This window comes from Podarcis pityusensis (genome assembly GCF_964106645.2).
Source record: "Podarcis pityusensis genome assembly, chromosome: 5".
In the NCBI taxonomy this organism is placed as follows: domain Eukaryota; kingdom Metazoa; phylum Chordata; class Lepidosauria; order Squamata; family Lacertidae; genus Podarcis; species Podarcis pityusensis.
This window is the reverse complement of record NC_138032.1, coordinates 61,464,649-61,480,669: the sequence shown is the minus strand read 5'-3', so window position 1 is coordinate 61,480,669 and position 16,021 is coordinate 61,464,649. Positions and strand designations below refer to the sequence as shown.

Sequence of the window (16,021 nt, the reverse complement as noted above, 5' to 3'; positions counted from 1 at the left end):
AGCCAGAAGTCTTAGATCTGCATCAAGTCCTCTGATTTCACAGCCCTTTCTTTGCATATGATACTCATTCTGCAAGTGTTGATTTGTGATTCATTCAACCATAGTACAGTAGATGAGCAGGTGCTACTCAATACATAGATAAATGCCTTGAGCTGATAGACAAAGCCCTGCAGATACTGCCTTGATTTTGTCCAACAGTTTGTGAACACTGCACAAGCCCAATGGGTGCATTTCAACAGAACACTGGCTTTTGTCCCATAATATTCAGTTCATCTATGGAACTGGTGAACTGCTAACATGGTGTTTACATATTCACATGTATGTTGTAATATGACTAATCAATAGCATCTGTTAGCAGTTGTTTGCTACTACATTCAAGGCATCTTTTGTTAATGGAAACGAGTGAAATCCTGTTTGTGTCTACTCAGATGTAAGTTCACTGGGTTCAATGAGACAAGTGGGTATAGGACTACAGCCTCATGGAAGTATGGTGCAAAACTGCCTTTCAATACAATTATGATGGAGGGAAAAAGAAAAAAGCTAGGCCGGAGTCCTAACCTCACTTACCTGGGAGTAAACCCCATTAAATTCTTTGGCACTCCTGAGCAGACATGGCTTAGTGTATGTTTACAAACTGACAGTTTTTAAGCATTTCTGTGAGAATTTTTTTTATCTAAGAAGCCAAGACAAAAGAACATTTTGAGAAAGGAGGGCTGCTTGTAAAATATAAAAATGCAAAAGACAGAATAAGCAAACAATGCTTCATAGAACACAATGGTAAAGAATACTCATTGAGAATTCCAGAGGCCGGGGGGAGCTAAATAGCTGCATTGTCTTCCTAGATGAATTCAAAATATCTACAGTGTGTACATCCAGTTTGCTTTGTTATGACAATATTCAGGATCTGACAGAAAGGCCAGGGCCTAGATAAGGGTTAATGGTGGTCCAGACACTTAGCTCCCACCTCTTTCCCCAGTAACAGCCGCAGACATTTCTGACATTTTTATGTACTGTGGGTGGTTGCTTGCTTAGTTATGTGCTGTGTATTGCAGAGGAGCTATTGATATTGTTGTGACACAGATGACAGATAACAGGAACACAATTGTGCTGGCAGCCTCCTGTAGCCTCTCCGAACTCTTTAAGGAGCGGGGACATCCTTACAGCTGCAATGCTGGGCTTTGTAAGCAAGCGCCAGCTGCTGGAGGGACACGATAGGCATTCTTACTGTTATTATTTTGGGCAGTTCTAGTACAGAGAGAGGAAAGCTCAGGCCCAGAGGCCAAAGTCTATCTGTCTGGCTCTTAGGACTCTCATTGAGCTGCTCTTCCTGCTCAGCCACACACCCCTCTCCAAATGCCAGCCGAGCGTGCGGCGGTGGTGACAAATTAAAATGTCATGTCTCGGATTGTTAGGAAAGGGATCAAACATAAAATGAACAGCATCGTGAGGCTGTATGAAATTTATGCCGCTGCCATATTTGAAGTACTGCGTGTACTCCTTCTTGCCTGTTCTCAGTAAGCCAGGAGTCATCTGTACTTTAGAACTCAAGGACCGCTTTTCCCCATATGAACCGGCTCAGACCCTGCAACCATTATCCTAGGCCTTTCTTCGTAGGTCATCTCCGTGAGACGTCCGGGAGGTGGTAACATGAGAACGGGCCTTTTCTGCAGTGGCTCCCCACTTGCAGAATACTCTTCCCAGGGAGGTTCGGCTGGTGCCTTCATTACATATCTTTAGGTGCCAGGCAAAAACATTCCTCTTCTCTCAGGTCTTTGGCTAATTAAACAATCTATGTTCTCGAAGCTACCAACTTGAGTTTGACCAAACTGCGGGAGGCAGTGGAAGACAGGAGAGCCCGGCGTGCTCTGGTCCATGGGGTCACGAAGAGTCGGACACGACTAAACGACTAAACAACAACATGGCCTTTTAAACTTTTTGTGTGTATGTGTGTTTATTGTTTGATGCTGTGTTATGTATTTTTGTGTTTTTTATATTCACTGTGTTGAAGCATATTATTTATGAGGGAAGGCTGAATTATTTTGAGTGCTTTAACTCAGGGGGGAAACCCTATGCATGTCTACTCACAAGCAAGACCAACTGTGTTCAAGGAAAGTGTGCATTTATTTTTGGGGGGGGAGGAGGTCCCCCCCTCCAAACACTAAGAACTATAAATTATTTAGCAGGTTATGTGTTTAAAAATTTGGTTGATCTTTTTCTCTATCGCTCACGACAGAGGTTTATATATAAGAAAGCAAACTTATGCACAGTGTGGGGAAAGTTACATTTTTTTCCTACTCATGAGATTTGAGAAATGAACCACTCCGAGGAATTGATTGGCAGTAGGAAAAAAGAAAAGAAAGACTTTCTTGCACAATGCCTAATTCATTTATGGAATTCACTGCCACAAGTTTCGGTGACAATGACCACTGGCTTAGATGATTTCAAAAGGGGATTATACAAGTTTGCAGAGAACAAATCTCTCAATGGCTATCAGCTGTGATGGCTATAGGGTAACTCCTTATTCAGATGGAGTATCCCTTTGAATAACATTTTTTTGGGGGGAGGGGGCAATATGGGAGGGCTGGTGCCTTCCTGTTCCACCCCTTGAATCCTTGCAACCAGAGCATTAGGCTGCTATTATTAATGTACAGGTACTGTAAAACCATTTTTAAAAGCCAGCTATGTGTTATGTTGCAATGGGGGGTGGGGGTGGGGAGCTGCTTTATCTCACCACAAATAGCAATTTTGAGCACAGGAATATGAGTTCATACATCACACACCACTTGGCCCTGGACTGTGCAATATTTTCCTCGCAGAAATCGCAAATGGCTTGCAGGTGAAAATCAATATATTGTTCTGTTTAGTTTACTCTTCGTAACGCCATTCTTGAGAAACAGCCTTTTCAAGCGTAATAAGGAGGCGGCGGCACTGGGACAACTTAAGCAAATGCATTGCAAACTTAGTGATGTAGCTCCCATGTGATGCAGGAAACAGGAAGCAGGGTACACACATTCTAATACAGGGGTCAGCAACCTAAGGCCCATGGGCCGGAAGCGGCCTGCGGAGGGTCATTTCACCAGCCCCCGAATTGAGCTACCCGCTTATGCGCTGCGCTGTTTAGCGCAGTGCGGGGACTCGCTTCTGCAGCGCCGGAAATCGCATCTGCACATGCGCAGATGCTGGAAATCACGGGTGAACACGTGATCCAGCCCACAGAGGGATCTCCATGGGACCGATCCGGCCCAGGCAAGATAAACCTTGCTGACCCCTGTTCTAATACATGTTAATCCTATGGACTGTGACAGGCTAAGGCACAGCCAAAGCTGATCCACAGAAATCAATAAAGAGCTAGCTATGAGTAAGTTAAGTTCATTGGTTTTAGTGGGTCTACTCTTGGTATAGATTAATTCTCAACCTGTGGGTCCCCAGATGTTGTTGGACTACAACTCCCATCACCCCTAGCTAGCAAGGCCAGAGCTCAGGGATGATGGGTAGTCCAACAACATCTTGGGACCCACAGGTTGAGAACCGCTGGATTAATTGGATACAACCCTACAAGTGTAGGTTTCAAGGTCAGTGGTCTTAATTCTATGACGTGGTGGGATGGCACATTAGTGTATGGAATTGTGCATCCTGTTGCATCCAGTGCCAAGGCATAACTTTGCAACTACTGTACAGACAGCAACAGCAGTTAGTGTAGTATCCTCAGTGCCTCCGAAGGATGGATGTACTGCATGGGACAAATCGTGTGCATTTGGAAACATAGATTGACTTGTGGGAGTCGTCTTTAAAACCTAAAGGAGGAGATACAGAGCTTCTCTGCAAAGAGTACCTAAGGTTCCACTGGAGCAATGGACTTGTAGTTGTTCTTTTATGTTCCATGATTACCAGTGGTCCTTGGTGCACTGCTTACAGGGGGCTTCCAAGACCGTGATGACAACAGGAGAAAAACATGTACAGACAGATGTTTCCACAACACGTTGAAGAAGCAATCCACTTCTCAGTTTTAAGCAGAAAAAACCAGCTTGTCGCTTTAGCAGCTACAAGGAAAACTTAAAGAAACAACAGCCCTTGGCTGCTTGAAGATTTCTCTGTCATACATGCACACAGCTTCACTGGATTATGGCCATGAAAGAAAAACACAGCAGTTGAATTTTAATCTCTCTGCAATGGTAAGAAAACATGGTTGCCCATAAAGAAGAAGTGTACCAAAACAGCAGCTCTTTGCACAATAAAGGTTAAAGACCCATGGGATGAGAGCCCAATGGTTCTTGGTCGTATGGAGTCACACCAGCTAGTCTTTCCTTCATCACCTGTCACGCCAACAAAGTTAGAACTATCTTAGGGATGGAATGTGGGCTGTTCCTTGAAAGTCTTTCTACTCTTATGAACCAAGGACAAGCTATGGGCCTACTGGAGTATTTGCCTAGAATATAAATGTACACAATGATTACATTTGCATTTGAAATTAACAATCTGACATTTCAAATAGCTGGAGAAAGAACACAGTCTGAATAGTTAAATAAGATGTGTAAATATTGCTTGCTTAGGCTCAAAGCAAAACAGCTACCCTGAAAGTGGGAGGCAGGGGGCGGAATCACTGTCCATAGGGACGCTAGTATAAGCTGCCTTGGCTAAAATCACAGAAGTATGAACCTTTTATAAGGGGGCAACTTAATTCAGTCATTGGAGTAGAACAACAGCAATTACTCATCAAGACCTACAGACCAAAGTCAGAGCATTGTTAGATCAGGAGGTGATATTAGCAGCATTTATCAAATCTATCTGCAGCAACCACCAGAGAATTCCCAGCTGCGGAAGGGAAATGAAGTTTCAGGAAGAACAAAAACACACTCAACACCACAACTACAAGAGAAGATCTGACAAAAAGTAGTCAAAGAGATTTAAAACACTGGAACGTGGACCAAAGAATTCCCTTTTTGTCATTCTTGTGTGATTCAAATATATTAGTGAATGTGTGTTTCTAGTACATATCTAGTACATTCTAGTGCCAGTATTTCAATGCCCCTACTCTAATGGATTTGCTATGCATTCATATAACCACAGCATATCAGACATTACCTTCAACACGAAGGAAGGGAGGAACAACCTGAGGTTTATTCTACGTCCAGTCAGTGTTATATCTCTACATCACACCCCATACATCATACTCCTACTGGTGCCTTGTGACACCACCCAAGCAAATGACAACTAGGATCACTAAAGGAAAACCTGAGAATGGTAAGTTGTGTTTAGAAAGGAGCTCCAATGCATCCATTATGAGTTGCAGAGGGCACTGAAAAAAAATCTTATCTCCTTGTCTCAAAATTCTTTTCTATACAGCCCATTCTGTATTTAGATCTTATGGACTCACTACAGAAAATTATGTGATACGATACAGAAGTTCAATCTACATTTTTCTCAAATCCTCTTCTATGTCCTCTCAACCCTCTGCTTTTGTGTCCTCACTGCAAACTAGTTAAGGCAGGGCTCACAGACTGAATGGCCAAGAATGTTATTACTTCCTAAACTAAAGATAAATTGAGTGTTAAAAACACAAGCTACAGGAAGAGGGGGGAACCAATCAAATCTGAAGTTGTGGAAACAGAAGTCTCAAAATTCGTGTATTGCAGGCAGTTGGACTACATGATCCTTGCTTCCAATTCTATGACTTTATGACAAAAATTAAGATGCAGAAGCATCCCAAGTTAAATCTTCCACTTTATGATAAAGAAGAATTGACCACCTACTTTTACCTGTGCTTCCACCAAATTGCGTGGAGATTCAGGCCCTTGAGATATGCTCTGCGCTGTGGCTTATTCCCTGAACGTGGGTGCTAGTTTGGTCATTGGATTTAGTTATTTATTTATATTTTTTCAAATAAAAGCAAAATGTCACGGAGATACATAAGTACCTCCATATGAGCTTGTATGAGTGAGTTAGTCAGTACTATAAAATACACCTGGGATGTATCAACAGAAGTCGGGGGAAGGAGACTTGCATTCTACAGCGGACACCAAACTACCAGAGATTCCTCCAGCAGTAGGAGAAGTTCCAGGAACACAGGAAGCTAACTGCCTTATACCAAGTCAGACCATTGGTCTGTACCACTCAGTATTTATCTGCACCTAGGGTGAGGAACCTGTAGCTCTCCAGATATTGTTGGGCTCCAATTGCCAGCAGCCTCAACCACCATGATTAATGGTCAGAGATGATGGGAGCTGTAGCCCAGCAACATCTGCAGGAATAGAGATTCCTCCCTCCTTAGCCTACACTGAATGGTAGCAGCTTTTTGACATTCCAGACAAGCACCGTTCCTAGATCTTACCAGGAGATGCTGGTGATCAGACATGGCTACAGCAATTGTATGAAGGAGGACCCGCATTCCTTCATCTGCCCTCTCTTCATAAGATTCAAACCCACAGCCTCACCTTTACCAGCATGGCACTCTGACCTGTTGAGCTATTGGCCGAGGAAGGTAGCTTAGTCCTCCATTCCCACTATCTGCATTATGTGAGTTCCAAAATAATCTAGGGGCTCATCCATGCATGTTTTCTCTGGATTCAAGATTGTATAATAAGGGTGGCCACTGTACTATAGTCCACAACACTTTGTGCCATAGACAGAAAGCAGATTTCCTCTGAAAAAAATGCTGGTTCCAAGCACTGCATTCCTCTTTAAATTATTTGCTATAATCTCCTCGCAGAACAGTCCTCATTTTAAGGAGACCAACACACTGATTGTTCTAATGTTCCTTTGCATTTTACCACCCATTCACCCTTCCGCCCAAATCCTAGGCAACTGTGATGCTGAGCTATCAGTTCCTTTCCCTCGTCTTAATTTACCCCTTATACATCATATTCAAGATTTTATCTGGACAGGGGCTGGATGGCGTAGTGGATAAACCTCTGCCTTTTCACCTCTGGGATCAGGGTTCAAGTCAAACCCTGATGAAATGCGTTTGATCGCCCTAATCTAGTTCTTAGTGGGCAGTATTCCCATTATCTTTAAAAGGGTCAGAGCCAAGGCCATTGGGAAGAGTGCATTGTGCTATATCTTGTCTATTGATTAATACATTTTCAGTGATGCCATTTCCTTAACCTTCATGTGCACCCATTCACACACACGCTTATCAAAGCTTCGTAAAAGGTCTTTTGCTGATTGGAAACCTCTATCTTATCTCCTCTCTCATCTGTTCTTCCTGGGATTTACTTTGAAGCATTAAAAAAAATATATATCAGATTTCTGCCACCTGTTTTCCTCCCCTTTAAAAATTCTTGCTAGATTCTCTTAAAAACGAAATAAAAGCTGAATACCAAATTATTTTAAATTTTGGAAAGACATATACACACTTTGTAAACAGAAGTGCTTTGCACCTTATTATAGATAACTTTTCTTCTCTATATGAATTTATTAAACAAAGTTCCATAATCAAAGGGCAATTGGAAGTGTTCCCTTTAATGAAGTCCAGCTGTTAACCAGAATATATGCTTCAGGGGAAAATCTCTTTTATGAAATGTATCAAAATATTTTGGATCTGCTAAAATGTCACGGTGATATATATGAATCCAGTCTTTTGTTTGGGATTGAGTCAACCAAAGTGGGAAGCTTGTAAATATATGAATGCAAGTTTATTCTAAATTCAGCCCTCCACATATAATAATATTATATCATCCAACCAGCAACATACATGTATACTTACTGGCTCACAAAAAATGAACTCAGCTATGTTTTTACCAAGAAGCCAGCAAGAATTATAAATGCCTTCAAAGTAGGAAATTCAGCCCTTCTAGCTCCACCTTTCCAATCCTTTCTGTCTGAACTTTTCTCTCAGGTCATCCTGTGACACCACAGCAACCCCATGGTGGGGTTCAATTCTCTTTATTTTTATGACTCCTGCATCTTCTTTGGTGCCAACAGACAATATTTTTCCAAGCAAATTTCAAAGAGTCACACTCTAAACAGAAGGGCAATCGGAACTGATAGGTGTACCACATGAATCAGGAGACAGAGGCGTAGATACAGCAAATGCTAAGAAAACTAATGACGAGAATAATGCTCAACGATCAGAAGCATACTCTTCTCTTGAATGATCGGCAAGCAGATCAAACACCATGTTCCAGATGTGGTCAACAGTTAAAGCCAAAGATTAGAAAGGATTATGGGCCCATATGAGAAAGTCAGTCAAACTGTCAGACATACTTTCAGATAGGAAATAAGGGGAATTTAATATCAGGAATAAGCCATGGCTGCATTCTCTCAGGCTACTAGAGAGGGTGATTAAACTACTGGAAGGAGGAATAAAAAGTCCCTTGTGCAGCACTTCTCAGTTGGTTGTTAGGTGCTAGGGAGCTACAGAGCAATGGGGCTTTGCAGGCACTGTCAAGTGGCGGTGCCTGCAAAGCCCCTTTTGACAAAGGTCTGTCTTTAACTGCCTGGCGCTTGATGCCAAATGTAGGACAGGTGGGTATGGCTTGCTCAAAACTTGGCCTACCCTGCTAAATGGGGAAGCCTGACAAGGCAGATTACGCTTACAAACTGGAGGTTCCTCACCCCTGTTGTAAATCCATGCCCTGTGTTCTAAATGAATATCAGTTGCAGAATGCACTGATTCGTTTGCTTATTTTTCCTGGGCTAAAGATGTGAATCATGTCATGCCCAGTGAAATACCACTTGACTCTGATTTTGAAGGTTAATCTTAAATCTGGATGAGCCTTGATCGGATCCCTTCAGTTCTGCTTTGTAATTGTTCCAAGATGCTAACATATCTTTGGTTCCACCCTGGTTGAATGTCAGCAGGACTTTGGAATGCATTTTGCACATGTGCGCATGTCCAATTTCACTAAAACGCTGCACAATTGCCCTAATGCGCAGTTCCACAGACAAAAACCATAAAAGAAAAATTGGTTTGTGTGTGTGAGTGTGTTGTGGCAGCGGTAAAGTTCATTTAAAAAACAACTTTTTTAAAATAAACAAATACAAAAGCTAGAACCATGTGCTTGGCGGTTGTTGTTGTTTTTACTACAAACAGATAGGAGGAGGAGCACAAATCTCTTCTCACCTAGCTTGCAAAGCTCTGGAACTGTATCTCAATAACAGATTTGTATAGTTTGAGTTCTGTGCTGATAAGAATTATCAGACACAGTAGAACTTCAAAAACTGGGCTGGAATTGGATTCTGCAGTCACCCCTAATCTTAAGGTTATCAGCAGCTGAGGGCTCAGGAAACTGAGGCGCATCTTTGGATCACTACTCAGTAACTCTGACCTAAGGTGATGCCTTGTATGTGTGAAAGGGCTACCACAGACCACAACTGCAGAATATTTCCCCGCATCACCTCAAAGGTGTGGATACGCTAGTGGGAATCAGGCCCTGGTGCAATCTGCATTGGAGGAAAATGGATGCATGCAGGTGTTACATCCTTCTGGAGACCACAAGCATCAAACTTTGCTCTTTTCCAGTTCTAGCAAACTCTCTGGAGTGCAGGCTAGATACATAACCTACTTCCTGCTTCCCATGGTGGGTGCAGTTCCCAGTCATAGCATATATAAAGCTATAACTTAGAATTAAAAGGAGCAGTTTTTAAACCTATGTATCTCAGCTGCGTTCTTTGTAGAGGGGTGTTAGAAACTCGTATACTATAACAACCCAAGGATAAATTTGCCTCAGTTTACGTCTATTTCTTCCCAGTTTCTTTTGCTTACACAAGCTATATACAATGTAGAATTACTCTGGAGGGGCAACAAATTTCACCAGTTAGCCAGTGATTTAACTCCAAACACAGTTTTACTGCTTGTTTTCACAGGGAACTTGTATGAGGCTGCAATCCTAACCCTGCTTACTTTGGAGTAAACCCCACTGAATTAAGCAGGACTTACTTTTGCTAAGTATAGTAAAGATCGCACTGTTAAATTTCTGAGGTTCTAAGTATTTTTCTTTTTGTCTTACATTGTAATCCTATGCATGTCTACTCAGAAGTAAGTCCGACTCAGTTCAACAAGACATCCTCATGCAAGTGTATATTGCAGAACTTCCCAACGTGGTGCCCATGAGCACAATGGTGCCTTTGAGGTAATCCTCTGCTGCCTAAAAGGGCTCTAAGACCTCCCCACTCACTGCCACCTTGCCCAAGAGCTGCTAAGGGGGGTTACCTTTTTCTCCCACGTAAGAATTAGGCTTTGGAAAAGGGTGGCACCCACCACTAGTTTCTGAGAGAGTATTTCTTTTAAAATATTTTTTCTTCTGGAATGTGACGTTAAAAAAAGAAGAGATAATAGTGTATGGGCAATGATAAGGTAGCCTGCTGATAATGAATTATTTGTCAGTTGTTGTCTCATCTATAAAAAGTCCAGTTTCTAAACCTATGAAAGTAATTTCCAAGTTAGTGCATTAGGGCTACGGTGCTAGCAAAATGGCATCTGATTAAAAATCCAAATGGCCCCATAGGCTTAAAAGGCTGGTGAACAGCAGCACGTTATTGTCATGAGAAGAAAAAAGAAAAAGAAAAATACAGGATCAGCTCTAAGGAAAATGCAGCTCTGAATAGAAATCATACAGTATTTCTGTTGAACTAGTTATTTGCATGTATTTCAGATTTTTCACAAGCGTGCTAGCCATTTCTACACCTTTTAAAATAATTTTTCTTCTGGATTACAATGTAAAAAAAGAAGAGATAACAGCGTATGGACAATGATAAAGTAGCCTGTTGATAATAAATATTTGTCAGGTGTTGTCACATCTGCACAAATTCCACTGTTGCTGAAGAGACACCACACTGATAAAAAAAGGTGGCTTTGAAGAAAATCAATGGATCTTGAGCTCAAGCAGTTGCTATACACATAAGAAAACATCTCTATCCAACAGCCATATTGCTGTGAAAATTCCCAAGCCTTGCGTCGGTATAGCTAAGGAAAATTTAATCTTCCCAAATACTCATCAGGGCACTCCATCCTGCAGACCTGACAGCCCCACTTATAATTAATTATACAATTTCGATGGGAATATCGACTAAACAAAGCTATAAATCATAGAAAAAGTCAATAGGCATGGACACATTCAATCATGTCCCGACCAATGATTACTACTCTTAAAATACAATAATTATTTTCAGGAGCCAGCTTGAATTAAATTTCTGTCAGGCTGGTACAAGGCTGGTGGGTGATGAAGGATGCGATGGATTTTTTGGGTTGAATTTGGCCCAGGGACATTTATCCTTTTAGATAGGTAGTTTGTTTTTAGTGATCATGGTGCTGCGTGTTTAACTAGACCATGAAGATTAGATTATCTCCAATGGCTCATTATATCATTTATCTTTTTCTTCCATTCTTGATCTGGAAGATTTCCTGCTTCTCGGTGCGTAAATGAAACGGCAACAGATTTTGAAATATAATGTTCTAAAGTGGCCTGCCTGCCTGCCTGCCTGTGTCTTTGCAAGCAAACGTGAAAAGAGCCATGCATGGGAAATTAACCCAACCGAGGCTCAGAATGCTGCTGGAATGCCAAGAACTGCCATAAACAGGAATGATCATCTTTCGCACCATCCGCCCCCTTTTCTTTTTTTAAAAAATGGTACTGAAATACTGCACAAATATAATTATAATCTTTCGAGTTGCTTTAAAAAATAAACTGAAACACACATATGATACATCAAAAGAGGAAAGCTGGGTCTTTTTCATTGTTTATTTATGGCTGCTAGTATTTCTAGTGAGATAGCGCTATGTTAAAAATTATGCGCTAAAGTATAGCTTTTACATAATGCCCATGAATTCCCCATACCTTCCATGCGGAGGGAATTATCTGTATAAGCAGACGGCCAATGTCCATTACTTTTTATATACTCATATATTTAGCAGGGACTATAAACTCAAGGTCTACGAGTCCCTCGGCACTCACAGTCCACTGTCCTAGGACTGTGCCCTTATGTATCTCCTCACCCATAGTGGGGAGATCACACTAGCAGGTTCCTCATCTCCAGATACGACTGTCGACTAATCCTCATCTCATCTCCAGATACGACTGTCGACTTCTAAATAGGTAGAATGTTATGAGCTCCATGGCAGGAGGCAATTCAGAGGCTAGTATGTTGCTTCAGCTCTCTGCTTGCCTATCATCCTTCAGTGACAGATGTGCACATGCCTGAACAGGTAGGGTAAAAGGCCAAAGGTGTAACACACTGGAGGCGAAAGTACATTTAAAAGACTGGGCATTTCCTCCAGGCCGTATCTTGCTATTCCTATCATTTCCTGCACATCAAGGGGGACAAGCCTGTGGCCCTGAGATGTTGCTGGACTGCAGTTCCTATCACCCCTGTCGACTGGCCTGTCGATGGGAGATGAAGTCAAACATCTCAAGGATCATCTACATCGTCCTGGATTAAGTCTATAAACCATCAAGTGTGCAGCAGTGAGGAATGGGATTCAATACGCCCCAAAATAATAAACAGCTCATGTTGCCAGGCTTTTCTAAAATGGATTGGAGGAGGAAACTTGACTAGCAAAGAAGTTTCCCTTCAGAGATATATGGTACCCACAGCATACACCGGTCTCCCCCAGCCTGATGCCCTTCAGGAGTTTTGGTCTACAGCTCCCATCAGCTCCAGCTGGTCAGGGATGATGGGAACTGTAGTTCAAAACAGATGATGAAAGCTGACGTATGCCATCACATGGAATACACATTTATTGCATCCTGTACGGTATTCCTGTCAATTCCAGCTCAGGTCAATTCCAGCTGCAGCAATTTCAGAGGAGCAATGCAAGGAGCTACTGCACTATTTCTAGATATATAAAGTGTTGATGGGGCTCAACCTGTTTCGAAGAACCACTTTCTGATTTGGGAACCCCTCCCCGCAATTGCTGTGTAGTTACCCCAGTGAATCTGCACTTTCACTACCTTCAAAACCAATGCTGGACTGAACCACAGCACCAACAAAGCCCGGTACAGCTCCAAAATGTGATGATGCATACAATAGTCATTCATGCTTGAAGACTGAAGCAGCCCTGATTCAATCAGTGTAAGAACAAGATAGGAATGGCATATGTATTAATATATGCAAAGATAAAACAGAAATCCTTTGGCATGATATTACTGTACAATTGTACCTTGGAAACCAAACGCCTTGGCTCCCAAACAATCGAAACCCAGAAGTGCATCTTCTGGTTTTTGAATGATTTTCGGAAGCCGGATGTCCGGCGCGGCTTCCGATTGGCTGCAGGATGCTCCTGCAACCAATTGGAAGCTACGCTTTGATTTTTGAACAGTTCTGAGAGTCGAATGGACTCCCAGAACACATTCTGTTCGAAAATCAAGGTACCACTGTATAAAGAAATGGCAATTGACAAGGAGGATTGCATTCCTATGTGGTGAAAGGTATCCCTGTCTTCATATTGATAAAAAAATGAAACAAATGAACATCCCTAGCAGTACCTGATATTCCAAGAAATTAGTTTGTGCAGTAGATCTCCTTATTAGTCAGATTTACTGCTGCAAACATCAATACTATTGAGGTTTGTGGCTTACAATAAGCATTGTTAATTTACACCCGCTGGTGTTGGGGGCCACAAACGCAACAAGAAAGATCTGCAAATGTGAAAACCCTTTTCAAGGTGTCACTGTTCTTTGAGTCTCCTATGGTTTCTGATAATAATAGGTTTCCCCCCGCCAGGTAGGAACAGGCTATGATTCTGTTACACTAATGAAAACATTCTGCTTCATGCTACCCTTAACACAATGTCAAATGAGAGACGAAATGAAGATAGTAAACATATATGAGGTTTGATGAGCCTGTGTGTTTGTGTGTAGAACAGAATTTTTAAAAAATGTATTTTTATTAAATATTTTCTTGATTTACAAAGGTATGTGCAATGTCCCTCTCTCGATTATCCCCCCCATGTAACTTTTTTTCCTCTACAAATCAGTTTCATTTCTTGAGACATTAGGAAGAATAGGGGGAGAGAGGTGGATGTGTACAACAGAATTAAATATTTTTAACCATTTGTAGCATCATGAATTTTCCTTCAAAAAGGCCAATATATATTTGAGTCCTGGCAATCTCAAAGGAATTCAAAGCTTTAACCTTGAGCACAATCAAGTGAAATCTGCAGCCTCATACCCACTGAACAGGGAGTTAAGTCCTACTGAACTCAATGGGACTTATTTCCTAAACCCTAAACTGTGATTAATTTTCAACTGTGGTTTGTTGCCACAGCTTCATAAACCATGGTTGAAAATGGTCTCGTTTCAACAAACCGCAGTGAAAACTAACCAGAGTTTGTTGGGTTGGGATTGTGATTGATTGAAAAGGGAAGAAAAAGCTTCCATGCTCCCCCCACATAGCTATGTCTGAGGAAGGCATTTGAGATACTGAGGTTGCCCTTTGTGGTGCTAGCCTAGGATTCAGTAACACATTCAAACTATCTCAGAGAATGAATGTACAGCAAGAGCAGCCAGGGTGGTGCCACAGAGCTGCCTTCCTAACACTGGCAAGGTTACTGTTTACCTCAATGTTTCTCAAATTTGGGTCCCCAGCTGTTGTTGGACTACAACTCCCATTATCCCTAGCAAGCAGGACCAGGGGTCAGGGGTGATGGGAGTTGTAGTCCAGCTGGAGACTTAAAGTTTGAGAAACAGTGGCTTACCTGGACAGTGGGTGGGCAAGGGTGGCAGTGAGGTGGGGGTTGCACGAGTGCACCAGCAGGAGTCTTGGATTGCCTCTGCAGCACCCCCCATCACCACATCAGCTGTTCATGGAACAAGTAACTTATGTACAAAATACACAGGTTTTTTGTCAAATCTAAAGAGAAAAGGTGCTTAAAATTCGGCAACTGTTGCTTTGAAATACTCAGCGGAAACCTGAAAAAAAGATCCAGCATTTTAAGGGAGAAAAGCTTAGAACCTTAGGAACACAAACTCTACAAACATGACAAGGTAAGTTGTGATTTGTTGCTTATACCCGAGTTTAAAACATAAGGAAACCCATAATTTGTTTTAAAAAAAGTCATCAGAACTCAAGTTTCCCATGTGAACTTGGGAAAGTGTGGTGGTTTTGCTCATGTAATTTTACTCATTTGAAACTGTTTAGCTTGCTTGTCTTTGAAATGAATTTTAAAAGGTGAGCTTATTTCCTAGAAATGTAAAAATAAAAAACCAACAAATAAAATAAACTCATGTCAGAGACATTAATGTTTTCCATGCTACACATATTCCTTGGAGTCATATTCCTTGGAGCATCCAGGGTTCAAGAGCGGAGCGTTTATAAAATATAAACGCTTTGCATTTATAAAATGCAATTGTACAGCTGGAAACTCACCGCAGTGCCATTGTTATCTCTAAAAACATCTTGATTAAAATAGTCGAAGAGTTTCTTTTCTAATTGTAGCATAACCTGGAAAAGAAGAAGAAAGAGAGCTTGTAAAGCATTTTAAAAATTATAGTTTCACATGGTCTTTAACAAGGGCATTCTCCCAAATTGTGTTTCTCAATCCCTGTTTTCTTCACCATTAAATCAAGACTCCTTCTGACTTTTTGAAGCAAAACAAACAAACAAAACAACAACCACCTCCCCCCCACCAAAGCAAACATACAAAGCCTTAAGAACAATGTAGTTCAGAAACCAGGACTAATCTAGAATGTGGCAGCTAGACTGGTGACTGGGAGCAGCCACTGGGACCATAAAACATCGGTCCTAAAGGATCTTCACTGGCTACCAGTACATTTCTGAGCACAATTCAAAGTATTGGTGCTGACCTTTAAACGGCCTCAGCCCAGTATACCTGAAGGAGCGTCTCCACCCCCATCGCTCAGCCCGAACACTGAGGTCCAGCACTAAGGGCCTTCTGGTGGTTCCCTCACTGCAAGACACGAAGTTACAGGGAACCAGGCAGAGGGCCTTCTCGGTAGTGGCACCCTCCCTGTGGAACACCTTCCCTTTGGATGTCAAGGAGATAAAGACATCAGAAGGCAGCCCTGTATCAGGAAGTTTTTTAATGTTTGGCAATTTACTATGTTTTTATATGTTCTGTAAGCCG

At 41.8% G+C, this 16,021-nt stretch overlaps 1 protein-coding gene across 4 annotated transcripts in view; it reads right to left on the bottom strand.

Moving 5' to 3' along the window:
* The window catches only part of INPP5A (inositol polyphosphate-5-phosphatase A), a 232,379-nt gene that overhangs the window by 26,307 nt on the left and 190,051 nt on the right, over positions 1-16,021 (bottom strand). For all 4 annotated transcript variants that reach the window (XM_081007209.1, XM_081007211.1, XM_081007210.1 and 1 more), the window contains one exon: positions 15,304-15,378. In XM_081007209.1, the coding sequence (XP_080863335.1) occupies positions 15,304-15,378 (75 nt within the window). The remainder of the gene's footprint in view (positions 1-15,303; positions 15,379-16,021) is intronic.